Consider the following 27,800-nt stretch of genomic DNA (forward strand, 5'->3'; position numbering starts at 1 on the left):
CGATGTTCAAGTAACCGCGTTGACACAGTGGATGCCCGGTTTCGCGCATGCGCCGTGTGTCCAGAGATCTTATCAGAGCTTTTCAGTCGACCAACCGGTCTATGGGGAAATGCATTAGTGTTTTGACAGGACGCAATCGGTCCCCACTAAGAAAGCTGCGCTTTAAAAATGCGAGCTGCTTTACTGTCCCCGTAAAACAACAAAACTGGCGCTTCTCTCGTGTTCTTCAATAGAGGCTACCGTATTTGCGCGATTGTAACGCGCCCCCAATCATAACGCGCAGGTAAGTTTACTCATTAAAATCTGAAAAATAATTTACTTCGAAAAATAATTTTAAAAATAAATATTTGCAACAGCCGACTAAGTTATGCCCGTTGAGGAATGCGTACGCCAAAAAATTTACTCGCGTGATGCGACGGTTTGTCTTAGATTGGATTGAGTTGGATTTTGGGAGGAGTTAGTATCTATGGCGATGCCACTGGACGCTTCGAAGCCGATTTCAGTTCTGCGCCCGATTGTAACGCGCGCACACATTTGACAGCTTCTTTTGGCTAAAAAAGGTGCGCGTTATAATCGTGCAAATACGTAACTTATAAATGGCTTACATTTGCTCTCGAACTCGTCTGGGAATCCCCACGCTGCTTCTGAAAAAAAAAAAAAAAGGTTCATCAAGCGTGTTTGCCAGAAAAAAGAAAAGAAACGTATGTGCGCCCTCAGCGACAGACATTTTTAAAAAATTTAGAGAAACAATACAGGCTCCAGGTGGAGCATGGGGTAAGGAGAGTAATTTGACGGCATATCTCCAACGCACGGGAAAGAGAAATACAAACAAGAATTTCAGGACATCATTATACTCTTTTAATGAAGAAGTAATACACAAACAATCAAATCACGACGGAAATTCAAGGAAGGAATAAACAGGGATGCAAAGGCATGGTTATCGAGTATGTAAGAGGTACAAATAAAACAAAAGTATAAGGAAAAATGCTCATTTACTTGTTCACGGAAACTATTTTATGTTTTGCTGAAATAAGCTTGATTAAGTAGAAAGGTCAAGTTTCAATTCATTTACAAAGGGTAGAGTGCTGGTATTTAAAAAAAAATAACACGCTTTTGTTGCCCTCAGTGAGACTTTACCTAGCGAGTGAGTCGACACTACGAGAAATGCGACGTGTGTAACCCCATTCCAGTACCGCGGTGAATCGTTTGTATTTCACTCCTCCTCGATATCGCCTCTGATTCGCAAAAATCTCTTGTTTCGAAGTATCTGTCTCCCAACCACTAGGGCCACCGGTCAACGGTTCGCGCATGCGCAAGAACGCTTCCGATGGAGCGGATGAACAGGGCGCATGACTCTGTGACATCATTGTCCCCGGATCGCACGATCCGATTCTTTTAGAGAAACGCGCACCGCTGGACAGTACTTTTACTCTTACGAAATAGCGAAATAGCGTCTGGTGCCTCGGGGCTGTACAGTGCACTCCACTACAGCATCATCTAACTTCCTGGATTGTAGTGTAGTGCTGCTGCGGATGAAGCTTTTCTTTGTGTGTGTGCATACATATGTGTGCGTCCCTTTTACATGTATGTCGTATATTCACGTTTTGTTTATATATGTATACATGTATAGTGTTCTCTGTGCTTTAATTTTTTGAACTCCCCTTTCCCCTCCTTTGTGTTTTATATATGGCCCTTGTCGACATACATTTGTGTTGTATATATGTACTTTCTCGCCTATCCCCCTACTCCTATGTACTCTTTCCTCCCTACCCCACTTCCCCAACACCAGCAGGCGTTCCGGTGTCCGCCTCTAGGCGAGACAATTTACTCCTGCTGGTGTACATTCCTCTCTTCCTTTTTAACAATACATGCGTGCGTGGATACATACATACATACATACATACATACATACATACATACATACATACATACATACATACATACATACATACATACATACATACATACATACATACATACATACATACATACATACATACATACGCACAATAGTAACCATACGAGGGTCCAGCTATCAAAAATTTATCCTTTCTACTTTAAGTATGCTTACTCCACAAGTGCGCCCTGTACAGTGGAGTAGATTTGCTCAATGATAGAGTACTAAAGATGCATGGAGTTTGGTAATGTGGCGAGCAACGACTCCACGGTACACGTACGATCTATTGAGAATGTGCACTAAAAAACGCACCGCTCCGCGTCTGCACGGTGCGGTAGCTGGTGGGACTGCTGTTCCTCTCGGGAGGTGTCCTTGGCCGAGCTGTCCTTGTCGATGGAGACCGGCCACGGATTCCAGCCACCTCTCCCGCACACGAAGCCGTCTCCACGAAACCTGCGCACGCGCATTGCAGGACGGGCGCCGGGCCGGCCCCGTACAGGATAAGCCCATGCGACCCTCGGCAGCTGCTTTGATGACAAGGGCGACGACACTCCCTGGAACCCTTTTGTCGAGTGCTTACCCACGCGGACCCTGTTACGCAGAGCAACAGCAGGAGCTCGGCCCTACAAGGTTACTTTATCCTCATGTGTGCCCTCGCGCAGAGATGCTAGTGCGCACGCGCGTCTTGTCGCTGGCATCCTCGACAGGTTCCTCTTTGCAAGGGAATTATACCTTGCCCGAAACAGGTTATATGATTGATTGATTGATCGATCGATTGATTGATTGATTGATTGATTGATTGATTGATTGATTGATTGATTGATTGATTGATTGATTGATTGGCTCGGTACCTTATATGTGCTGAAATGTGGAAGTTCCACCTCACCGTAGAAGCTGACGCATCTGTGCTGTACTATGAGGCGAAAGGATTTACGACCTAATTGTATCGCAAAAAAACTCCCCCCACCTCCCCGAAGGGGATCGTGCGGAAATGCGAATGCATTGGGTGTACCGATATATTTTTCCGAGCGCAGCGAGCGGAGAGAGGGTACGCGGAGAGGAGAGAGAGACCCGCGCAACACGCCCGCCCCGCGCGCGAACTCTCTCCGCCGAGCTCCGCGATGCGAGCGCCCTCACACGCCCGAGCGCGCTCCTCCTTTTCACTCACTCTCCGCTACTCCGCCCGAGCTCCGCGATGCGAGCGCCCTCAGACGCCCGCGCGCGCTCCTTCTCTCCCCTTGCCCTCCGCTACTCCCGCCCGAGCTACCACCTGCTCCGGTTGCTAGGCGCGCCACAGCTGTTGCTAGGGGCGAGGAGGAGCGCGGAGAGATAACACCTGCGGGCGCACGACAACCCCCGACTAAGAAATGCATTCGCATTTAAAAAAGAATAAGGACGTTAACCCTGTTGAATAATGCACGTGTGCCTGTCTCCGCCAACAACGGGCCCTGCTCAATCCGAACTCGCACTGCATGATTGTTAAAGGGCCCCTAAAGGCTGGATGGTTTTTTTTTTATCTGGAGGATCATACGTTTCGTAGCTCTCTCGGCTTTTGTTCGACGAGCAACGATGCGTCATTTGCTGAGAAATGAGCAAAAAAAAGCTGGCATTTCTCTCACCCACTTCCCTTTCATTTTTTTCGTGGCGTAGCCATTGCGTCGCGAAGTAGGAGCGGCAACGGTAGCTTTTACGTCACCGAGCCATGGAGGACTACGGCACGTTTCTCTCGCCGAGGAGGCTGGCTTGGGCGTTTATGACTCTTCACCGGCGGAATGAGAAACGCTTTTAAATGCTCGAGCGGCGGGTGTGACCGCCTACTCCGGATTCCCAGACCCCGTCCAGCCGGCTGTTAGCAAAGCCTCTTTTGAAGAAACAAGCGCAGTTTCGAATATCAGACGCGGCGTCCCGGGCTCCCGACTGGCCCCATTCAGGAGGGCGCCTTCATTTCACCTCGTCTGGCGATCACAGGACTCTTACATTATCTTCTCTCGCGCGGCGCCAACCCATCGTAGAATACACACGCTTCACGGCAGCAGTGTTGGCAGTCGTTGCCCGCGCTCCCCCTTGCTCAAGGGAACAGCGACGTACCCTTCGCGGATTATCAGCGTCGTCAGTAAGTTCATTTCACGGGTGATTATGGTCTTACCGGGCGCACCTTACCCATAGCAGCATTTTAAATAAAGTGTTAGTACTCCTCTTATTCTTATACCTTCCGCGCGCGGAGAACGGGATATTGGAAGCTCGGGCGGCTCGCTTAACCACCTGCAGTGCGTCTCGTTCCTTTTACCGATTCTAATGAAGACACTTTTGCTGCTCCCTGCCGAGTATACAGGGTGTCCCAGCTATCATGCACCAAGATTTAAAAAAAACAGCAAAGGCGTTACTTGAAGAAAACCTGGTGCGTAATGTTTGCAGTACTGTGGAGAAGCGGACAGTAATTTTTTTCGTTAATGAGACTTAACTAATTAATTGTAATTAATTATCTAACTCAAGAATTAATGTCCAAATCACTGAAGTGTCATTGAGGTACATGTAGGTACCCACGAGGAGCATCTAACTGCGGTATTTTCAGCGACGAACTAATTGCGTACTCATTTATTCTGTCTGATAAAGAAAACCCGCGAAATATGAAAAATACCACGTGACGGCGCTTCCGCGTGCATTGTAAAGCAGCGTCCCCAAATAAGCTGATTGAAAGCAACTGCTTCGCCTGTCACCCGCCCGGAGACAGCGCATCACCTTGATAATGACATGCATGGAAGGAGCAGCAATAGCAAGATTCGTGGGGCGCGTGTGCAGATAAGGCTCCAACTCGGTCGCGATCTCTTCTTTCTTTCTTTTGTTTATTTCATTCTGGCTAACTCAGAGGCAGCCTGTTTGAGGGCATTGCTTTACAATGCGCGCTAATGCGCGCGGAGGTGCCGTCGCGTGGTGTTTTTCATATTTCGCGGGTTTTCTTTATCAGACAGAATGAATGAGTACGCAATGAGTTCGTCGCTGAAAATGCCGCAGTGAGATGCCCCTCGTGGGTGCCTACAAGTGCCTCATTGACACTTCAGTGATTAGGACAGTAACTCTCGAGTTAGATAATTAATTACAATTATTTAGTTAAGTCTCATTAAGGAAAAAAATCACTGTCCGCTTCTCCACAGTACTGAAAGCATTACGCACCAGGTTTTCTTCGAGTTACGTCATTACTCTTTTTTTTTTAATCTTGGTGCATGATAGCTGGGACACCCTGTATATTGCTTGCAGAAGCTCGGGCGCTCCCCGCCGTAAGCTATCGATTTCGCTAATTGCGCACCACTACTTTTCAAAAACGAAACAAAGCCTGATGGCTGTCTGAATAGCGAAGGATGCAGCCTGCCTCGCAGTGTATAAAAGCTGTAGTCTGTGTTGTTTCGATACGATGAGCTCACCGAAAGCTTTGATTAGCGTTTACTTCGCGTTATGAACCACTTAGGAACTGCCTATTTCAGGAAAAGATCTATAGATACCCCTCCAATGAGCTCTCGCCATTAACCACTTTTGTGACGTCAAAAACAGTAGTACCCAAATGCGTACGGAACGTCGCCCACTGTTTTCACGTTTCTGGCGTTTTCTGCCTTATTAAACAACTTGTAGTTGCGAGAATGGTGTATTTAGATCCGAAGCCCCGTACTACCATACTGCGACCGTAATTCATTATCATTGCTGCTACCGTAATTCATCGATACACGCCAACTTGTGCATCCTTTAGTATCCCTTTAAGGGCAGACGACTGCGGTGTGGTAATAACTATAGTGCGACCCCCACACAGTACAACGGTAAACAAAATTGCCCTAATTTGAGCCGAGGTGCCCTGTTTTCTAGCACCACGATCGCCCCAGCTTCATATTCTGTGTTGCGTGCCGTTCCAATTACATGGAAGAACCGTATTCTAAAAAAAATTACTAGTGACGCACCTTCACTGAATAATAAATTATAAAAACTTTACCACCCCTTCGTAAGAAAGTTAAGAAAAGCGCGATAGCTTTCTCACATCAAAAGTGCGCCAAAGCCTTCGCTAAAATGCATCCAATCGATCAACAAACCTTCGAAGACCCAAATCGCAAACGAAGAACGAACCCAAGAGACGATTTTTCGCGCACTAAGTAAACGCATCTACGAATGATCTAAATGCATACCGATACGTGGTTCAGGAGATAAAGGTATATACTATTGTGCTCCTTCTATTCATGTGCAGCTTTCCCGCTCATGGCAGTCCTTTCAACCGTGATTACTCTGCAATTTTTTGACGAAATGAAAAGTTCGTTTGCACAGCTAATATTTGGGGTGAATGCTTGCTTTGTGCACAGTTTCAAGTCGCGCACGTTTCGCGACTAGGTTCCTGAGCCATGGAAACTATCACATAGAAATGCATGGGGAGTAAGATTTGGCAGCGAATTACACAAAAAAATATTCAGAAACCTGGAAAGTTCTTTTAGTGCTTTCAGCTTCACGTTTACTTCTGGCTTTATGCCAAATATCACTTTCCTAAAGTGGTTTTGCTAGGTTCCTGAGAGGTTGGAATTTTGAGCGAGAAAGCTTCTATATTGTATACTATTATTGTATTATATAGTATACTACTACTAGTATACTATTGTATTGTATTGTATTGTATTGTATTGTAATAGTATATACTATTGTATATACTATTGTACTCCTTCTTCATGACTGATGCGTGTATTGTCTTACCTAGAACCGTTCCTTTTTTGCGATTTTCAAGTAATTGTTTCGGTACAATCTAAGCCCGGTTTCATGCACGCGCCGTGTATCCGGAGATGTTGGAGCTTTTCGGTCGACCAACCGGTCTATGGGGAAATGCATTGGTTTTTTGACAAGACGCCTTCGGTCCCACTAAGAGAGCTTTCGCGTAAAAAGGTTCAGGGTTTCAAAGCTCAAGCCAACTCACTCTTCATGTCAAACTCCCTGTCGAAGTCGCACGGGAATGGCGCCTTCAGTTGTCCTGCGGGCGAAGCACAACAGGTGGCAGTTTCAGGATGAATTAAAGGTTGTAGTATAACGCTAGAAGTAACACCTTATGTGGGTTTTCAGTAATCGAAACGAATGATTAACGCTAGCAGGAGCCCAGCATTTCTCCGGGAAATCTGCTTCTCTCGTGGTGCCACGAGGCTCGAAGCCAGTTGAAGGATATATAGATATTTAAATTGCCGTCTGACCCTCACTTACCTAATATTCTGTACAAATTTTGAGTTTTATTATCTTTCCGGAACTTTTGGAGATTGACGTTGTGTACAAATTCTAATGTTGTAGGGTAATTACGATAATGGAGTGTATACATGGGTAAAGGCACATCTGTACAAATTTTGAGTTTTATTATCTTTCCGGAACTTTTGGAGATTGACGTTGTGTACAAATTCTAATGTTGTAGGGTAATTACGATGATGGAGTGTATACATGGGTAAAGGCACAGACCCCATTGGACCACGGAGTCGCCCTATGTTTTCAAAGGGTCGTAAGAGTGTTCGTTACCCTTATAGAACCCTATCTTGATTGTCCTGGAAGAAATCGAACCGTGCTGGCAGAAAGCGAGACGCATGAATTGCTCAATTATGAAATAGCGCTGCTCGAGCCGAGCTTGTACTGTGCGACAGTCCATATTTATTTATAGTACTAAAGAGCTGTGTTCCCTGTAAACAGTTGCGTGTATAGTTCGAGAACTATAGACAACTGAGTACCCTTCAGTTAGGCTTAAGGCGGAATTCTCGTTTGTGTCAGTTTCAAGAACGCCCATTCCAATCATGACGTAGTTAAATTTTGTTGCACTTATGAGGCCTCTTACAAATGACACGCACCGAAACCGACGTCCCGCCATTTTTGTGCTGCGTCAAGCCCGGCCCTCTGCTTTCGGTGAATCAAGGGCGGACTTCTGGGTTTGTTGGTTTCAAAAATGTCCATTTCGCGTCCGTTACAATCGTAACGCAGTCGCCGGGACATCTGACCAATGACGTGCACAGAAACCGACTCCCCGCCTTGCATGTGTCTCGTCACATCCGGATCGCCTGCTTTCAGCCAATCAGGGCGCGCTAGAAATGGCCTCTTTCAAACGGACATGAAATGGACAAATATTAAAGCAGTTCCGGTCAACGTGAAAGCTGTCAAGTGCAGGGACGGTATTCTCGTGTTTTCTCCATTTTGTGTCCGTTTCAAAAGTGTCCGTTTTGAGCAAGCCCTGATTGGCTAAAAGCGAACACCCGGATGTGACGCCTTGCAAGCACGGCGAAGCTATGAGCCGCGGCTTCTCGCAGCAGACGATTAGGAGCAGACGATTTTTCGTCGCTTTGTTGTTGGTCTCCTGGCGGAACAATAAACACACGAGAGATAGTTTGAAATAGGTTTAGTGGTTTAAAATGTGTTTACAAGAACACTTGCGCAAAAGTCAACCCAAAGATCGCCTACAACTGGAAGTACGGGCACAAAACGGACGTTTTCAAAACGGACAAACGCGAGAATACCGCCCCAGAGCAGTGATTCGACAAGGGGGCTGTGGCGCCCCCCCCCTTGACTACTTTCAGTATCATCCTGGTGTTGATACCGAAAGTAGTCAAGAGAGAGCACCGCTGCCCCTGAAAAGGTCTATAAAGAGGCACTGGATTAAGTTTTCATTAATCTGGGGTATTTAATGCGTTAATTCATTATTTTGTCTTATTTTATATTATTCTGTACTTATTTGCGGCATAGCGACGGTAGTCTCTGTGGCAACGGCGCAGCATAAATATCACCCCCAACCCTTTGCGTAAGACAACGTGTGCCTCTGTGGCGCAATGGCATAGGCATCGGCTTCGCAACGCGGGGGACCCGGGTTCGATCCCGACCAGGGGAAGCGATGATCTCCTAGAAGCCCTTGTTTGGGTGCCTGACGCCGAGTGACAACGGTGGCTAGGTACCGTGACCCCGGACGAGCTTCGACGAGAAGCCGGGCCCCTAAAGTACTCCCCACTTAAAACTGGGAATTCCGCCCCTAAGAACTCGTGGTCGTACCCTGCTCCGCGTGCTTCGAGAACTCGAAGTTCCTGGTGGCCCTCGGCAGGGTGGGCGTGCCCATTAGGTCACCAAGGACTTGCGCCGTGAACGCAGGAGTGGTGGTCGCGGTGGTGGTGGGGATGGTGGCGCTTGTTGCACCCACTGGACGCTGCGTCTGCGGCGGCGTCAGCCGCTGCGGCTGCAGCAGCTGAGGCTGCAGCAGCTGAGGCAGCTGTGCACCCTGCGCTGGAAGGGGCTCCTCTCCCAGTTCCGCGACGTTGCCCTCGTCCCAGTTGACCGAGAAGACTTCCGACGACTGCGTCGTGGGGGCTTGCGGAGCCTTTTCGGGCGTCCTCACTGTCAGAGATAAAGCAGAGTGCGGGTTCGCCCATTGCTCGCGCGCATGGAGCCGCAACAAACAGAAGCCGAAAGACAATCCACTGTCTTCTTCACAAAGCAGACGTATGACGCACGTCCAACATATTTGATTGGCGTGACCACAATAGACGTCCGTGCGCGTATGTAGCTGGGACATCCATCGGACCAAATTTAAAGGACCTTCACGTTTTCCAGAAAAATACATCCGAAGTACGCCCGCCGGATGTTTAGCGTGGGACGAAGACATTCGGAAGCAGATTTCCTACGGATATCTGGGGTCCAAATGGAAGAGCAGGATTTTGCCGCAAAAGTTACGCAAAGTAAGCTCTCGCTTTTGAAGAGGACATCGTTAAGAGGGCTAGCTGTGTCCAGTGACAGTTGGTATCGAGTTTTGGAACACCAGAAAAACCGGCACTAGAGCCACTAGCTGTACTAGAACCAGCAGAGCATTAGAGCCACTAGAGGCACTTGAACCACTAGTGGCTCTAACCGGTACCAATATAGGGCGCCCGGTACGACGTTGTCCCACCTTCGCATGCGCTAGAGTGTCCAGGTTCGGTTGAATGCACTCCGCGTCCGGCGTATACATTGAAGAACTCTGGTGGTGCCGACGTTTTGCTCGACGTCGTGTCCGAACCCACTTTTTCAACCGTAACACTCATATTTCGCGCTGGCGTCACTGCTCGTACTCGTAGTGAGCACGACGTGTGCGCTCACCTTTGTCCTCCTTCTTTGGCGGGGGCGGGGGCACCAACTTGAGGAGGCTGGCCTCCGACCGGTGCAGTGCAGGGAAGCCCGCATCTGCGGCCGACTGCTTCGCGCTGCTTTCAGCTGCGATTAACAATGCCTACATTCGTGGACGGTCACTCACCTACAGCCGCGCTGACCTATTTCAGAGACGAAATGCACTTCGCTGAGTTAATCTTGAAACATTCTTGACTAGCGTCGCAGAAAGTTTGAACACTGAAATTCCTGGAGGTAAAATGACAGCGTTTTGGTTGGAAATTGGTGCAGTCGCATGCACCATGTAACACTTCTCACATGTCGCATGTAACACTTCTCCGAAACTGAGGAGGCGCTAGGTTAGCGTTCAGGGTACCACGTGATACTTTTCGTAGTGTAGTGTGCCGTGTGCGGTAAGATAATAGATAGCGCAATAGTTTATCGCTTCTTCCCCCATTCTTTCTCTCATTTCTTTAAGACGAAAGAAATGGATGACCTTTTCTTGTGGAACTTCATCCCCTCTATGACTTTATTCTCGGCTGTAACCTTCGCGTTGCAACAAGCTCGGAGTCGTCCGTAAATAAACGGTGACAATGTTTAAATGCACGTACCCCAACACGTTCCTGTTATACACCATTAACTGCTTTCCCGTTAATTATTGTGACATGGATCTTTCGTCATTTGAAGTATTGCATTCATGTTCCCATGAAAAACCGCCACCGTATCCGGTAGTCCGCCAAGCCCCCTCAACTTCCTCGACTTCTTAGCCCCGGATTGGGACGACTCTTAGATAGGAGGTGTTCTGCATGCAGTGACATGCACGCTAACAAGCAATGTCGGACGGTGTTCCCAACAGTCGGAAGTGCCAAAATGATAAGCGAGGAGGCCCTGTACAGCATAGACAGTAAGGTATGGGTAAGAAGTGGCCTCTACAAAGATACACGTTGCGTCGAATCCAGAGATTCTGCAACGATGCATGCGCAGATCATTGAACTCTCTAAGTAAGAGTAAGATCAAACGGATCCAAAGCCTAACAACGGTAATCAATGCTCCAGCCGATAACAATGTCATGCAACAATCTGCTCAGCAAAAAAAAAAAAAAAAAAAAGCGGCATCTCCACTCCGTGGATGATGGCGAAGGTGCGGAGTACGGGGACTCGAAATGACATCCAAGTTGCGCCCCGAGTGAACATCCGATTTGCGCCCCGACCGTCATTCGATTTCAGCCGTGAGTTGCACCTTGATTATTCCCTAAATAAAACTGCAACTCACGGCTCAAATCTAGTTTCGCTTGATGGTGGTGTGCGCGCGGATGGACGCGGACGGACATTGGGAGGTACTCCGCACCGTTACAGGCGAGGGAGTAAGCCGTTTGACTCTCGGATACTAACTCACGGTCGTCGCCCAATGGGTAAGACGACTGACACTAACTCTGTCTGGTCTACCAGACACAGGCTCGAATCCTGCCGGTGCCTGTGTGGTTTTTTTGCGATTGTAAATGCTATGCGCACGGACGCGGACGGACATTTTGCGGTCCTAAGGTGCTCCGCACCTAAAATGGCTGGCAATGCAAAATTTGAACGCAACGCGAACTGCAGTCTTCGCAGTGATGGCGCATAGCTGCGTCGTCTCAGCAAGTGATCGCGTCATCAGCGAACGCACGATGGCGCGCGCTATAATCTGGCGTTCTCTCGTGGTGTATCGCCGCCGGCCAGCATGTCTCACGCGGCCTCGGCATACCCTTACGCCACACTTTCCCCTTCACTTTCCTGCTCGCTCTATCTCGTCTATCTTCGGCGTCTCCATCGCTCGCGCGGTTACAACGAGGCCGACGCCGAAGTACGACGCGAAACCACAGGAGAGGGCGCTTAAGTGCGGCACACTAAAATACTTCACGGTGCAACTGTTGCGCATTTAAATCAGCTTTCGCCAGAAAGTTGGGCCTGCAGAAATTTATTTGCGTTTTCTTTATTTGGCTTCTTACACAACTGCATTGGGGTCACGTAGCGGGAAGTTACGAATGCACGCAAGGCCTGTCTATTGTTTCCCTACAGTTACTTATGCCCTGTGGCAAAATGGCGCAATAAAAAGAAAGCACGCACATAGGCATACGTAGCCTATATACATGCACAGCCTCGGCCACTCGCATCAGCCGAAATTGTTGTGCAAAGGCAGCTTTCGCTGATTATTTGCCTCAGTGCGCTGCCGGCGTGCACAATGATATGTCCGACACACGATTATCGCAGCAAAATTAACTTTTTTCAGTAGCCAAAGGTTCCCCATGGCAGCACCGAATCCTCGCCACGTACCGTCTTTGATGACGACCTTGAGGATCGGTGTGAACGGCTCCTTCGACGTCTTCGCCGAAGTGTCAGAATCCACGCTCTCTGCACAAAGCGCACAGAATGGCCAATGTGCGTTGTTATTCTTATCAGGTACGTTCAAAGAGCAGGAGAAACGCAAGTGCGCGGCGTGGTTAAGCACCCGACTCGGCAACGTGTTAAAAACGGCAATAGCTCATGTACGGTATCACTCCGCCTAAGCGACAGACCCGGATGTCAAGGGGTGCGCGGATTTTGAAAGGAGATTGCTTTGAATGTGCGATATCGTCTGCCTTTTCTTACGTAGTTTGCTTGTCGTCGCTACAGTAGTTTATAATCATATTAAGTTCAAAAAGGTGTAGAAACGGCTTGCGCCATGTTCAGAATATTCCCAGTAACGCACTACTTGCGTCGCGCGGAGTAACATCTGGGTGCGGTGATGAGGAACAGCAGCAACTCCAGTTGCTGTTCCTTGCTCTTACCCGAGTATACTCACTGTCCTATGCATAGCTATAGGCAGTAAAAACAAAAAAAATATTACACCATCTTCCCGTAGGGGAACCCTGAGTAGTATGCGAAGCAGCCATGGGGTCGACTGAAGTTACCATTAGTTTTCAGTTCGTCGTTTCCGTTGTCGTTCAGCTTCGCGTGCCTTCGTTGTATCAGTAGCTTCTTGACGTAGTTTGAATGAGTGAAGGACATCAGGCGTGTTTCGTAGCACATGCCCCCGTCTCGGTTTGTAGCGCAGTGGGAAGAGCGCCACGTACCTCCCGTTGCGGCGAGAGAGTCGTGGGATTGAAACAGGGCGCCGCCTTAGTATTTCTTTTTATAGTGGACTGCGCTGACGTCAGCCCAAACGCTGACGGGGCTGAAGAGACGCGCATGCGCAGTAGAGTGCGGACGGCGGACGACAAGGGAGGGAGGGACACAGCCCCGCGCATGAGATGCTCGGCATCTAAAACGTGCCAATATCTGACATGGAAACTTAGGCAGTGAGAGGCCAGTGACGTAAGAGAAGGGAAGCAGCCGAAACGAGCCTTGCCATAGTATGCGTACCAAAACTGTTCATGGCCCCAAGCGAAAGTCATGTAACAGAACTGCGTCTCACGTTGGCCTGGTTTCAATGCCCGGGCAACTTGCATTGGAAGTTTTTTTATGAACAGCGGAACTGTTCTAAGGTTGGCCCTGACGGCAGTCTCTGCTGGTATCATGTCACGCTCTCGCGAGCAGGTTCCTCCGCCGAGAAAAAAACAGATTTCCAGTGTAGGAAAAAATAAGGAAAATGTCCTAGGGCCTCGTATTTCGATTGTCCATAGAAATACGCCTTCCCAGCAATACACTTGGGCTCAGCGGTGAAGGCGAATTTAAGGCAATCGGTGTAAGTTTGGTCTGTGCAGGCTGGCTTTTTCACATTGCGTGTTGCACAGTGAAGCACGACTATCTACGGAGGGAGTACGATTACAAAAAAACGGCTCTAACTCTTGTGTTAGCAACAGTATCTCAAGAAAAATTGTATGACAATTTCCCGGTGAAACGACTCTACCATTACGCTGTGTTTCATTTACTTGTCTTAACTAGTTCATTGTCTTACTTGTCTTAATTAGTTGTCTTAACTAGTAATAAATACAGTAGAATCTCGATAAACGGAAATAGCTTAAACGGAACAGTTGCCTGGAATTTGGTTGGTTTTGTATTCAGATAACGTAAAAAAAACTCTCGGTAATCGGAACTAAAATTTCCGCATCACCGTGTAAACGGAACCAGAAATGGAACTTCTTGTGAAATCTTGTGAACTGGCATGAGAATCAGCTTTTTACGGTTCCGGCTGTTTCGTTCTTGTTTTTTTTTTTTTTCTTCCTCCATGCTTTTTTAGACTTGTTGGCCTCGTAAGCCTCGTCTCGTAAGTGGTTAGCCGTGCTGGCGCAACGAATGCAACATAGCAGTTCTTGTTCCAGTCATTCGGTCTCGATTCTAGACGTCGAGGCTACAGGACTCACCTCCTGTCGCCTCGTTCGTGCCATCGTTGTGCTATTCGTCCTTCATTACCACGTTTCCGCCTTCTAAATTCGGTGGCTCGTAAGCACTCGCGAAGTTGAGGCCTCTATATCCTCCGTGAAGATGCAGTTGCAAGGACTCAAACAAAAATAATTTGACGCATTTTGTAGTGCACAGCGACTCATTGTTGCCAAATCAACTTTGTGAATGCTGTGCCTACGCTTCTTGTAGTTTTCTTGCTTTCTGAAAAATATCAGCTACAGTCACTTTCTAGTGGTTAGAGTTCCATGAAATGCCCTTAGAAGTGTGTACGCACATAAATTTGCACCTATATCTTTCAGTAAACGAAACTCCTGTTAAACGGAACTAATTTTTCCGGCCCCTTGAAGTTCCGTTAATCGAGAGTCTAGTGTAGTTCATTTAACTAGCCAGACCGACCAGACTGCCTAGATTTGCCAGATAATGATACAAAGATGACTCTAACATTCACCACAGCTTCGCTGCTCATCCTTCACAGAGCATAATGGCACCAAATTTTAAACAGCGTAACTGTTAGTGGCGTATCAGGCAAGGCCACGTCGGCCGACCCCCCTATCTCAGCGTGCACCGCGGCTTTGAAATGTACATAGCCACCTACTACAAACTTTCGCACATCTAATCAAGCAATTCTATTCAGTTGCCTTTATGCACTCGTTTTGATTTCCGTCGGTTAGCGAGTAGCAACATACCGTTCGATTTCGCCGCTTCAATCGTTCCGTGAAGCCAGTTGGCGGCACCGTCGTCACTAGGCCACGCCCGAAGGGCTCCGCTTTGGGGCTCGTCCACAGCGCCTGCGAATGAATGAACTGCGTGCATGACCGTTTTGACAGCGTTCGTGTATGCGTTTTAACAGCGAAGCTGCTTAAGTTTGAGTTTCAGCCGCGCCGGGCGTCGCTCAAAACTCGGAGCAGCAAAGTGGGAGGAGGAAAATGCTAGCCCAAGAAGTGTGAGGGGAGGTGGCAAGGAGGGAAGGAGCCGACGAGCAGGTGTGGGGAGTGCGCGTCGCGGCGCAGATGTTCGGGTGCGGAGGCGCACGTCGCGGATTGGTTGCGCCTAGTGATGACGTTCAAGCTAGGGAAAAATCCAAGCTAAGCCTATTAAAAACCACCAGCTCTTCGCATCTCAATTGTCAAGGTGGCCTAATTTTTAATGTTGAAGTAATTTTGGCCAGAGCACTTTTCCAGAACTGCAGGACAACGCCGTCTCTCCGGTGTTGCAGCAACCACGGAGGCTGCGAGGTGAAGCAACCTGGATTCAAGATGAGCTTCGCGTGCCACTGATGGATTTGATCTGTTCGTGAACGTTGGGATCAACGTTTTTACCGGTGAAATGGTGTGCATTCCGTTTTACAAGCGGCTGTCGCCTAAAGCGTTTGCCCACCCTATAAAAGGTTGCACGTACCCGTGGCGAGCAACTTTTCCCGGCGCCTTGCGGCCAGATCGAGTCGTGCCTTGTGGACCCGCCACCAGGTCTGGAGCACGGTTGCCGCCCGGTGACGCCGCTGCGCCACGCTGCCCTCTGGTGGTGCAGGCAGCGGCTGCGGTACCCCGTCAAGAGCACGAACATATAGGACCCCTTATCACAGATGCTGTACCTACCTGTTGCTTCAAGCACTAAAACAGATTACCGCCTGGGGAGAAATGAATGAATTTTGCCACGAATAATTCCCGTGTCAGACAATTTGTCAATGCAGAGTGGTCGAACAAGCGCCGACCAAAATGTATACGCACCGCTCTGCGTTGAACGTGTACCATGACCTGGCCCTGGTCCGTGGTGAGGAGTCCCAATTAAACTTCATTTTTAAAGCGAAAGCTTTCTCACCTGGACCGATGACGTCCTGTCACAAAACTAAGTCATTTCCCCGTAGACCAGTTGGTCGACCGAAAAGCTCTGATAAGATCTCTGTACACACGACGCGTGTGTGACACTGAAATTCCATTGGGTCGAAACATTTACTTGAAAATCACTAAAAAAACTGTGGTTGCTTCCACTGCCATAGGAGTCACACCAGAGGGAAATGTGCAGCGAAATCTGCAGCTGAGCATGATTTGCGGGTCGGCGGCTGTCTTGTGGGTGTGCTTGGAGGGCAACGTCCTGCTGGCGGGTGGCTTTGACAAAGGTGTACTGGCGTCATTTCCGCGACGGATATGACGTCAGTAAAATCTTGGTGTATCCGAGCATAAAACAATTTCGTGTTAAAATACAAAACCCGAAAACGAACAATTGTAATTATAACGTACTCTTTAGTACCAAAGGTTGCTTCCCTGCAAGAAGATCCTGTATGCAGGGGTGTACCCTTCACAGGCCGCTTGCTTCGTTGTACTGGGGCCGAATTCTCTAAAACGACGGGGCGTCGCTTTGAAACGACAGGGTAGCGCCATGCAAATGCATGTGTTCTGGGGTTGCAGCCGTCGCTTTCAGGAAGCTGTGCACTCAGTGTGAGCCGCAGAAAAGCACTGTGACAAGGGCGCGAAGCGACACCCACCGCCTCCCATCGTTTCACTTGTCGCTTCGCTCCCTTGCCACAGTGCTTTTCTGCGGCTCACACTGAGTGCACAGCTTCCTGAAAGCGACGGCTGCAACCCCAGAACACATGCATTTGCATGGCGCTACCCTGTCGTTTCAAAGCGACGCCCCGTCGTTTTAGAGAATTCGGCCCCTGGCATCATTTCCGTGACGGATACGACGCAAGTGAGATCTTCGTGAATCCCGGAATAATATTAAAAAGGGACGCTTCTAGATAAGACAATACACGCAATCACGAAGGAGTAAACTAGTGTACGCTTATCTCATAAACCACGTATCGGTACACATTTACATCACTTGTAGATGCGTTTACCTAGTGCGCGAAAAATCGTTGCTTGGGTTCGTTCTTCGTTTGCGATTTGTGTCTTTGAAGGTTTCACGATCGATTGGACGCACCGTTAGCTGAGGTTTTGACACGCTTTCGACGGAGTTATGATGTGAGAAAGCTTCCGCGCTTCTATCAACTTTCTTTGGGAATGGATGGCAAAGCTCTTCGTGCACGTCAAGTATTATATTAGTTAGAAAACCATATGCAATATAGCTCAGTTGGCTCAGTGTTGCTTGTTTTCTCTGCGCTCACGCATATGGACAGATCAGAGTTGCTCTCTGGGTAGAAGGGGGAAGGAGAATGGTGACAGCTTTGCGACAGCTGTCACCAGGTGACAGGAAGGGAAGGTGCTGTAAGCTTCCGCTGTTCGGAGAGCCCGTTTGGGGGGGGGGGGGGGGGGGGGGGGATTGCCCATCCCCTTCCGGGTATTCTCCCTGCGCTCTTGCAATCACTTTCGTTCGCCAACTTTCCGTCCTTAATCGAAGCGTAGAATTTGCGCCGCGACGGCCCTGCTGGTCTTGGACGTTCGAGCCGACACAAAAGAAGCACATCTTTGCTATCTTCACACTGGGTGGAACTGAGTTTAATTTTTTTCACGGAGTACTTTGGGGGCAAGGTGTTTTGTGGAACGACCGCTACGGGAACAATGAAGTTGAAGTTCGTGTGGAGCCGGAACAGAGAAATGTGGTCTCATCTCACTCGTAAACCGATTCTCGTTGCTGAAGTTGAAGAGCTCTATATGTACTGCAGTTTATAAGCGTTTTTTTTTTTTTTACATTTTTACGAAGTAGCTATAAGTGGCCCGAGTGGCGGTTACTTTGTGACTCTGTCAGCCGGAAAACGTCAGGCCAGGAGCCGCGCTAAGCTAGGGTCCCTGTCTGCAGCGTTCCACCAGGAAGGCGTGAATTCAGCTATACTCGGTTACAACTCATGAACGGCACCACCTCATGTAGTGTATCACTCCGCCAAAGCGCCGGACCCGTGACGTCAGTGCGCGCGCGTTTTGAAAGGGGTTTGCTATGAATGCGTGATATCGTCCGCCTTGTCTCACGCAGTTTGTTTGCCGTCACTTGAGTCGTTTATAAGCGTATTAAGTCCAAAAAATCACGGGAACGGCTCACGTTATGTTCAAAATATTCCCAGTAACGCCCTACTTGCGCCGCGCGGAGGAACATACGGCTATGGTGATAAGGCACAGCGGCAACTTCCGGTGCCGTTCTTAAGTTGTAACCGAGTATAGTATCTCCGTAAGCCGTCCCTCACCCTCTCGCCACTAGCTTATTGCACGCCCTGGCCTGACGGAACGCGTCTGACAGGGTGACAACAGAACTGTCGCTCTGGCCAATTAGAGAGTAAATAGTTATAGCAGATCGGAGATTGGTCCTGGTAAGGTAGCCGGTAGGCGACCGCTACTACTGTGTGTGTGCAGACGGGGGCGAGACTAGTTCTGCGCATGTGCATAGTCGCCGACCGTATACCTGGTGCCGTAGCGGAACCGGTTCTCCAATCTGCTATAACTCTCTAGCTTACAGTGTTTCCGGGGTCAAACTGCGCCTGCGCGCGGGCACGGCGAGGAGGGCCACCCCTCGCCGTAACGAATGCGCACATGCCCAGTCGGGTACCGATATGAACATGTATGCACACATCGTGTGTACCGTGTGTTCCGCTCGTACCGCGTGTACGTGGACCCGACTGGGCAGTGCGAATTCGTTCCGGTGAGGGGTGGCCCTCCCCGCCATGCCCGCGCGCAGGCGCAGTCTGACCCTGTACACGCCGTACACACGGCAAACACACGGAACACGCGGTAAGCTAAAACTCTCTATTATCAGCGATACGAACGGCTGACAGGGAATCTAGCCTAGTCCATAAGCTTATGGCCAAGTTCCACGGACGTCTCGGTTATTCCGTTTTTGGTGGTTGTTGTTGTGTCACATGCGGCCATGCGAATTAATAGAAATTCTCGCTATCCTCGCGAACTACACCCGGCACCTTTGAGTTGCAGAAGCCGACTCAATTCGATGCCGAAGTACGGACGGACGATATTTCCGCTGTTCCGGTTGTGTATCGCAAAGCAGTTTTTTTATATAGTACGAAGCAATAAAAGTACGGAGATGGTTCTGGCTAAAACCATTACATCATCTTATTTAGTGGCTCTAGCTCTGGTGGTACGCAGAGTGAGATGTTCCCCCAGGGGGAGCTCGGTACGAAACTTCTGGCGCAACCTGGAGCCCCTAAATAAGCCTATATTTAGCGGCACTACAGCGCTACCAAGTGAGCGAATAGGAACTGTTGCCCCGCCCGTATAGTTTCATACAGTATTATTGTATGAAGCTCTGCGGCTTCGACGACCTACAGCTCATATCGCTCTGGCCACCCTGTCCGTCGCTCCGTTCGCTTACTGGAAGACTCGCAAGGCGCGCATGTTCTGGGGCAAGCTAATACAATGCGCGGTGCAAGTCTATAAAAAGCGTGTCTAAACTGTGGATCAACGTATTGTTTTAACAGCGTAGCTGTTGTAGGTCGAGCATTCCCCTGCTGAAGGTCGGGCGTCACGCAGTAGTAGGAGCAGACTCCTCGACCAGCCGACAGCCTCGCAGAAACGGGTTCCCAGACCAACCGATAGTGGGCGCAGTGGTCTCGCAGTGTGAGACCACTCCGATACCGCAGTGTGAGTTTTCTTTTTAGTGTTTTTGGTAAGATGACATGTCGTCACCGCGTTGCAAAGGGGATATCACTATAAATCATCATCATCATCATCATCATCATCATCATCATCATCAGAGGGGAGGGAGCCTCCCGCCAATGGCGTTTAGCTGCCGATTTTGCGTGAAGTGGAGGATTAGCGTTCAAGACTAGCGTTAGCCCTGTGGTTTTCTTCCTCTTGTGCTCCGTCCTCGTCCTAGTACTGTGTAACCGGCATGTGCCAGTATCCGCAAACCAACTAGCCCAACTTTCCGTCCTTAATTGAAGCGTAGAATTTGCGCCGCGACGACCCTGCTGGTCTTTGACGTTCGAGCCGACACAAAAGAATCACATCTTCGCTATTTCAGCAGTCTTCCCACTGGGTGGAACTGGGTTTAATTGTTTCAATGGAGTGCTTTGTGCGTACCCATAGCTGTGGCTGCCCGTCTTGCTTCGGGCAGAGGTAGGTCCTCGGCTGGCTGGCAAACCTGGACAGCAGGTGCTCCCTTCCTTCCTCTTGCAGACAGACAACCCTGCGAACGAGGGTATATAGCCAGCGTTACAGCGGACATGTGCGTACCACGACGTTGCCTTGTTGTGTAGAAAAGCCGCAGCTGTTTCAAATCTACTGTACCGCAGAAAGCACATTTAGTGCAGTCTTTGCCAACATAGAGGCTCATTGCAAATATATGACATTTTTTCAACACCAAACTTTTTTTTTACAGCGACAGGCAATCGGGCGTCCTCATGGTACTAGCTCAAACGATAGGGTGGTTCTCTTTACTGCGTCTCAGCATCTATTTTGGTATCGATTTGTTCCCATATCGTGCCACTGCAGCCGTTAAGTTCAGAAAGAAATAAAGAGCAAGAACAGTCATGACAAACGTCGTTTTGAAAAATTGCGAAGATAGAAGACCAGCGAAGCTGTATTGGTAGATAACTATATTGAGTTATGCATGGTGACTTACGATATTGGTCTAGTAAAGACACATTCACATAACTCTTTGGAATGATTTCTAAATTAATTATCATATAATTTGTTTTAAGATTGTGTGGGTAAAACAAAAGCTACAGCAGTTTTGCGTATCGGCACTACCTCCACAGACGGTCTATCATGTATTAACAGGGCAATCCCAGATGAAGCAGCGCCAACTATCCTCGCTTGTCGTCTTTTTGAACGCTTACCACTTCAGTGTGAACTAATTATGACAGGTAAATGAAACGCAGTATAATGATAGAGACGTCGTAGTGGCGCTATGCATGGGCCTCGTCGATTTACCAGTTCAGGACTGCCCGCGGGTCGCCACTGCTGCATCTGTTTTCCTTAATACCTCTACTAAAGTTTGCGATAAAAGTGCTGTAATTAGGCAGTTTTAGCATATCGTTGCCGTGTTTGCGTTACCGTTTACCGTGTTACCGGAAGCCGCTGGCGACGTTGAAGCCTGTGCCGATAAGTTACCGTTCGCGGTAACTCTCGCGCTGCGTAGTCGACTACCGCAAACACGGTAAACGGTAACGTAAACACGGTAACGATATGCTAAGACTCTCTATTAGAGAGTTTTAGCACTCTGTATGCTCCGTCTATTCCGTGGTTACCGCGATGACCGCGACCCGACTGCGCCTACGCGCGCAGGCATGGCGATGAGGGTACACCCCACCGTAACGAATGCGCGGGTATGGCGAGGGCCGGCCGCGGAACTAATCCCCCTACCGAAACGAATGCGCCATTGCTCAGACGGGTCCCGGTCAACACGGTAACCACGGAACAGACGGGTCATACGGACTGCTAAAGCTTTCTATTGATTCTGGGATAATGCAGTCTCGTTAATTATTCAAACTTGTATTTTATTTTCATGGCCCCTATAAATTATGGTATACGTGAAGGGCAACTTCTAAACTCTCTACATGAAGTATACGTGCTTAAGAGCTATAGCGACTGAGCAGCAGCAGCAGCGTCGCAGACGCGCATGCGCAGTTACCCGAAGGCGGAGAGCACCATGAAGGCGACGGAGGGGAAGCGGGTGATGTTGCTCAGCAGCGGCGGGTGGAAGCAGTGCACGATCTCCTCGCGGCTCATGAGCGAGAAGCGCACGCACTTGAGCAGCTGCACCACGTACTGCTGCCGCTTGCTGTAGTCGTGGTTCAGCCAGCGAAGCGCCGCCACGAACACCGACAGCTCCCTGCAGCGCGCATACAAAGGTGCAAAGTCAGCCACCCTATACACACGTGCGGAGAGCGACGCGTTTCCGCATGCGTTTTTTTTTTTTTTCTCTACGGAAATCGGCCCGGCGGCGGCTGCAGGAGCACGCATGAAGGCGACAGGACCGGTTTGGGAGAGGGGAAAAACGCGGGCCGGAATGGAACGGAGCGACCTGTGCCCTCTGTCGAGAGGCAAAATTTCGCCTTGTAAATATTTTCATTTTAATAAACACTTTCTTCGCGTCGCTCTCCGAATATGTGTCCCGCGCTTTCAAACACACATGCGGAAAACGAAGCGTTTCAGCGCGTTTTTTTTCCTAACCGGAAAGTGGTTCCTGAAGCGGTGAGGAACACGCATAAAGGCTGCGGGACCGCATTTGAAGAGGGGGAAAAAAAAACATTACCGTCCCTTCCTAAAGAAAGCTGAGAGAAGGGAGAAAGCTATAGTGTGCGTCCAACCTTAGCTGAAAGTGCGTCAAATCGATCGCGAAACCTTCGGAGACCCAAGTCGCAAATGCAGAACTAACCCATGCAAAGATTTTTCGCGCACTATGTGAACGCATCTATATACGATCTAAATGTATACCGATACGTGGTTTAGGAGGTAAGCGCATAATAGTATATTGTACTCCTTCATGATCGACGCGTGTATTGTCTCATCTAGCGTCACTAAATAAAGGCTTTTAGAGTATCGGCACTCTTTTCTCTCGTTGTTATGTGCCGGCAGGATTTTCGTTGGTCGGTCGGCACCACGTGATATTTGTTTACATATGGGCGCAGCCATTTTGTTTCTGGGCGACTCTCCTCTCTCACTCTCTCTCTGCTGCGTGGACGCTAGAGCGGCCGGTCGCACTCTGCCCGTCACAACCAACGGCAGTTGTCCAGATATCTTATCAGAGATTTTCGGTCGACCGCCTGGTCTATGGGGAAATGCATTAGTTTTTTGACAGAACGCCATTATGGTCCCAGTAGGAGATCTTGTCGAAACGCGTCGTTCGACGCACTTGTGTCTAGCCTTTGAGTGGGTGCCTGAGCCACGTATAAGCACAGTGGCCAGAGACGAAGTGGGAGGTATAGGGAAGATGACACGTACAGTCTTCGTCAAAATTTTCTAGGCCAGCTCAAGAAGTGCTGGGCAACAAAAAAACTCAAAGCGAAAGTTGAAGTATGACCGAGTAATTCTATTAAAATAAAAAGGCCGATTTTACCAGCTTTGTGGCATAAAACATTTCAGTTTCACCCGAAAGCTAACCTCGTATTTTGAGTTTTTTGTAACCTGTTAACTTTTGGCGTGGCCTAGAAACTTTTGACGAAGACTGTATACATGCAGGCTTAGCAATGGTATTTTAGTTCAGAAGGCATGAGGGAAAAGATCCCCCTCCTTACGGTCTGCCACTGACATTGTTACGGTCATTCATTCCGGAATAGCCACAGTATGTACACGCAGGAAGAAATCAGTATGGCTAACAAAAAGCAAACGGGAACCTGAGTAGACGAACTCAGGGGCCATGCACAAAAGCAGAATTTAAGTTCCTTGCCCGCATTTTATTATTACGATGCTGTATGTCCCTATCGTGCTATTGTTACGTCTGTGTTTTAATATTCATGCTTCGTTTTCTTTCCAGGATTTTCTGACTCAGGCTGCCGTCCTTGATGATGCAGTCTACCGGATACTGTAAAATAGGCCAAATGGAAATGCCGTTCATTTCCACGCCACATTATTTTTTGAGCTTCTCTGAGAGAGTCTATTGCCAGGAACAAGTTAAGAACGGCAATAGCTCGTGTGCGGCATCCCTCCGCCTATAAGCAAGGGACCCGGATGTCAACGGGAAAGGAGATTGCTATGAATGCGTGATATCGTCGATCTGCCTTTTCTCACGTAGTTTGTTTCCCGTCGCTGCAGTAGTTTAGAAGCGCATTTAGTAAACAAAAAATTACGGAAACGGCTCGTGCCATGTTCAAAATATTTCAAACAAAAACAGCGCTCAAGACGGGACAGAAAGAAGGAGGCTACACACATAGCGCTGACTACCAACAAAGTGGGGCTCTTCGATTTACAGTCTCGGACTCACCGCGGATAGTCCGCGGGTAGTCCGAGGATTCCCCGAAGCCATAGGGATACATGGGAAGATCGAATCCCGGACTGCTTCTCGGGGAGTCCGCGGTGAGTCTGAGACTGTAAATCGAAGAGCTCCAGTGTTTATTTGCCGCTCCGCAATATAAACTTCCCGTCTTGAGCGCTGTTTTTGTTTGAAGTATAAAGCAAGCCCAAACACTTACATTGCTTCAAAATATTCTCAGTCATGCACTACTTGCGCCGCGCGGAGTAACATCCGGCTGCGGTAATGAGGCACAGCGGCAACTTCCGCTGCCGCTCCTAAGTTGTTACCGAGTGTGACCTGTTCCATGAAAGTTCGCAGAGAATCTTTCGTCCGCAGTGTTCCACTTATTCTCGAAATGTTACGTGGGACGTTTTTGTGAAGCTTGCTTCGCGGTCGAATAGTGTTTACTGCTCCCGCCCTTCACTGGAAACATCGCAATGTACTTAAGGTCTGAACTCTTGCACCCCTGGGTGCAAGATCCATTGTGCACACTAATACTAAAATCGAAGTCTTTGTAGAACAAATGCTTCGAGGGGCTCTGCATCTGTTGCAGTGACGGCAGATGATTTAGTAAATTTAGCGCTGACAACCTGTTATGTTTGCAAGTAACGGTGTCAGAGGGAACTGCGTTGGCGCCCCCAAAGGACAGATAGTAATGCTCCGTGTCACGCTAGGACAACATCGCTCTATGCCTGTCAGGCCAGCGGTATAATTACCACAACAACTGGCAATCGAGGGTTGTAAGGCCAATCAATGCGGAGAAAGGTGTTCGATCAATAGGCAGATTGAGAGAACCAGGGGAGGGGCCACTAAGCTCCTTTTTACCCAAGGTATAATTCCTAGAAAACTAGAAATATTTTATAGGGAGCACTCTCTAGATATCAGCATACGAAGTTCTAGTACCATCCCTAGAAAGTATTTCTATTGGGCCATACCCGGAAGTTCCGAGGCGCGAACAGCTGAAGAGCGGCACGACCTCTGCTACCGAGAGGCGCAGGAATCTTTCGTCGGCGACCACCTCGTCGAAGCGCGAGGCTACCAGCCGCAGCGCCGCCTGGCGCTCCCGTCCGCTGCTGCCCTTGTTGGCCGTGCGGTACCACACCAGGAGGCGCTCCATCTTGGAACCGATCAGCGTTATCTGCGCCGTGACGATACGAGATCACGATCTGGAAAACGTACTGATGTTCCAAAAAACAGGCCCGAAATTACGCTTCTTTGCACGGCTAAATTTTAGTACAGTTGTTAGATATTCTTTGTTGATATTACTTTTATAGCGGAGCTGTGTATAGCTAGAATTTCGTGTATTTGTGTTCTGCCTCAACCCTGAAGTTGCCCTCTGTCATCGCTCCAGTCACGTGCGCAGCTGCTTTCCTCCGGCTACCCCAAGGTGGCGGTTGCCGTCCACGCTGACTCTATGGAGCTCACGCACTGGCACATAATCGACAATTCCTTCCCGGCGCGCAAACCCACGGCGCTTCCACAGATGAGATGAGTCACTCAGCGTCACCACAGCAAACCTCGCTTCCCTCCTAACCGTAATGGCAGAGTTGGTCAAACGGTCGGCGCCGCGACAGAACGGCAAGAAAGGAGCGCACCAATACCTACATTCACTTTTCTCCTCACTTTCCCTCCATTTGTCCTCCTCCGCTTTCCTCTGTGCGCACTCTCTTTGCTATCAGCATGCTTTCGACCGCATGCACTGCTCTGCGTTCGCTCGGTTACACCGATATCTAAACAGACGGACGGACGCCTATCTAAAAAGGGGGAAGGCATTCGTCTAAGTATAGTGGTTCGCAAAGGGGTTCCACTGACTAAAGGGGTCTGCAAAGGTATTCTAGGGGTCCGCGAAACCCTTTCCAAAACTGCCCCCGCCTTCCCCGCATTTTTTTTTTTCTCCTTTTAAGGGCTCGGGCTATCGGCGTACCGTGTCGTCGTCATCGTAACCGTCGTCTCATGTAGTCACGGTACTAAAACACCGGGACACTCGGTTACGCCTCGCGCTAGAACGTAACGCGCACTAAAAAAAAAAAAAACACCGGGAAACTCGTTTGCCCCTCGCGCTAGTACGCTTCGTGCTTCAAAGACACGAGACTTTTGCAGCCAAGCTGTATACCTCTACCACGCAACGGTTTCATCTCCGTTGGCAAAAACACCAAGGCGCCAAGAATACACTTGTACACAGCATGCTTCGCCCCTCCCCAGGTTTCACATTAGTGAAGGTGGCCTGGGATTTTTTGGCAAGGCTTGCCCGCAACGCAAAAAGCGGCTCCTCCCCGTTGCGCGCAGTTTAAAGTCGGCTTCGTGCGCAACACTTAAGTAGTGCAAAAAAGCCAGGTACAAAAGGCCTTTAATAGGTGTATTGATGACTATAGCGGCAAGAGCTAGTTGTTTGGCAGTATTAAACGAGTAACATATTTTATCGTGGGGTCCTCCATCAGTTCTGCAGGCCCAAAATGGATTCCCTGCGCACTTGTGGCGGAGAGTCACTGGTCTAAGGTACTGGCAGAGTCAAATTCGCTGTACAGTCGAACCTCGTTATGACGAAGTACTATCGGGATGTAAATTAGTTCGTTATATCAGATATTTGTTGTAACCGTAGAGGTAAAAAGCGGCTCTAATAAATCGGCAATCTGGGTCGCGCAACAGTCCTAGATAAAAAAACGCATTGTTCTAGGCTTTGAACCCACTATAAGCGAGGTACTCCTTATCTGTCTCCTTGTGGAATTTCAAACTAAACAGACCGGAACGTGAACAAAGTTCGTTCGGCTAAACAGGCCGGAGGATGTGGTCTTCGCCAGGTGGCTTTCCACAGTCTGAGGGGAGTAAAGTTGATTGATTGTAGGGTTTAACGCGCCGACGCAACGCAGGTGATGAGGCGCGCCGTAGTAGAGGGCTCTGGATTAATTTTGGTCACCTGGGGATCTTTAACGTGCGCCGAAATCTCGTACACACGGGCGTTTTTGCTTTTCGCCCCCATCAGAAAAGCGGCCGCCGAGGTCGGGAATCGAACCCGCAACCTCGTGCTCAGCAGCGCAAAGCCTTAGCCACTGAGCCACCGCGGCGGGTCTGAGTGGAACGAAGTTTTTTTACTGTGTCGACGCAAAGGCCAAAGGGCCTTAAGCTACTAAAAAGTGGATGTTTTGTCTCTTTTTTTTTTTAATTTTGCTTTTATTATGCAAGCTGCCGAGTTTTGAGCCTCGCGGGAACCAAATATTTCTTCGCCATAGCCGATGTCGCGCGGCTCTCGAGGTTTCCGTTTCGTTATAAAAAGAACAGGTGTTGTTGCGGGTTTCTAACTTGCCGCCAACATGGACAGACTAGATGATGGTGATAGAGGCGCCGAGAAAGAAGTGGCACGTTTGCCCGCACGAGGACTGCGAGGCACGCGCATGAGTTCGGAACGCAGCGCTTGGACCACCGTGCACGGCTTTGCGGCGCTCTCTCCACGGCGGCAATAAACGCTGAAGAACGGCTTTCCCTTTTCATATCAGGTGTCATTGAAATGAAGTGTGACCAAATAAACTTCTTATTTAGTTCGCTTTATCCAATAATTCGCTGTATCAGTGTTCGCTTTATAACGAGGTTCGACTGTAATGGTAAAGACA

At 49.0% G+C, this 27,800-nt stretch overlaps 1 protein-coding gene across 1 annotated transcript in view; it reads right to left on the reverse strand.

Moving 5' to 3' along the window:
* Window positions 1-27,800, reverse strand: part of LOC144143561 (uncharacterized) — a 55,447-nt gene that overhangs the window by 22,958 nt on the left and 4,689 nt on the right. Inside the window, exons 4-14 of the mRNA XM_077675358.1 lie at window positions 25,131-25,333; window positions 21,874-22,074; window positions 20,322-20,427; window positions 15,760-15,895; window positions 15,048-15,149; window positions 12,313-12,390; window positions 9,998-10,111; window positions 8,921-9,259; window positions 6,831-6,884; window positions 2,210-2,350; window positions 606-644 (exon numbers count right to left, since the gene is read on the reverse strand). Coding sequence (XP_077531484.1) covers window positions 606-644; window positions 2,210-2,350; window positions 6,831-6,884; window positions 8,921-9,259; window positions 9,998-10,111; window positions 12,313-12,390; window positions 15,048-15,149; window positions 15,760-15,895; window positions 20,322-20,427; window positions 21,874-22,074; window positions 25,131-25,333 — 1,513 coding nt within the window. The remainder of the gene's footprint in view (window positions 1-605; window positions 645-2,209; window positions 2,351-6,830; window positions 6,885-8,920; window positions 9,260-9,997; window positions 10,112-12,312; window positions 12,391-15,047; window positions 15,150-15,759; window positions 15,896-20,321; window positions 20,428-21,873; window positions 22,075-25,130; window positions 25,334-27,800) is intronic.

This window comes from Haemaphysalis longicornis, unplaced genomic scaffold, assembly GCF_048455015.1.
Source record: "Haemaphysalis longicornis isolate Haplotype H1 unplaced genomic scaffold, Haemaphysalis longicornis Haplotype H1 scaffold_6, whole genome shotgun sequence".
NCBI lineage: Eukaryota > Metazoa > Arthropoda > Arachnida > Ixodida > Ixodidae > Haemaphysalis > Haemaphysalis longicornis.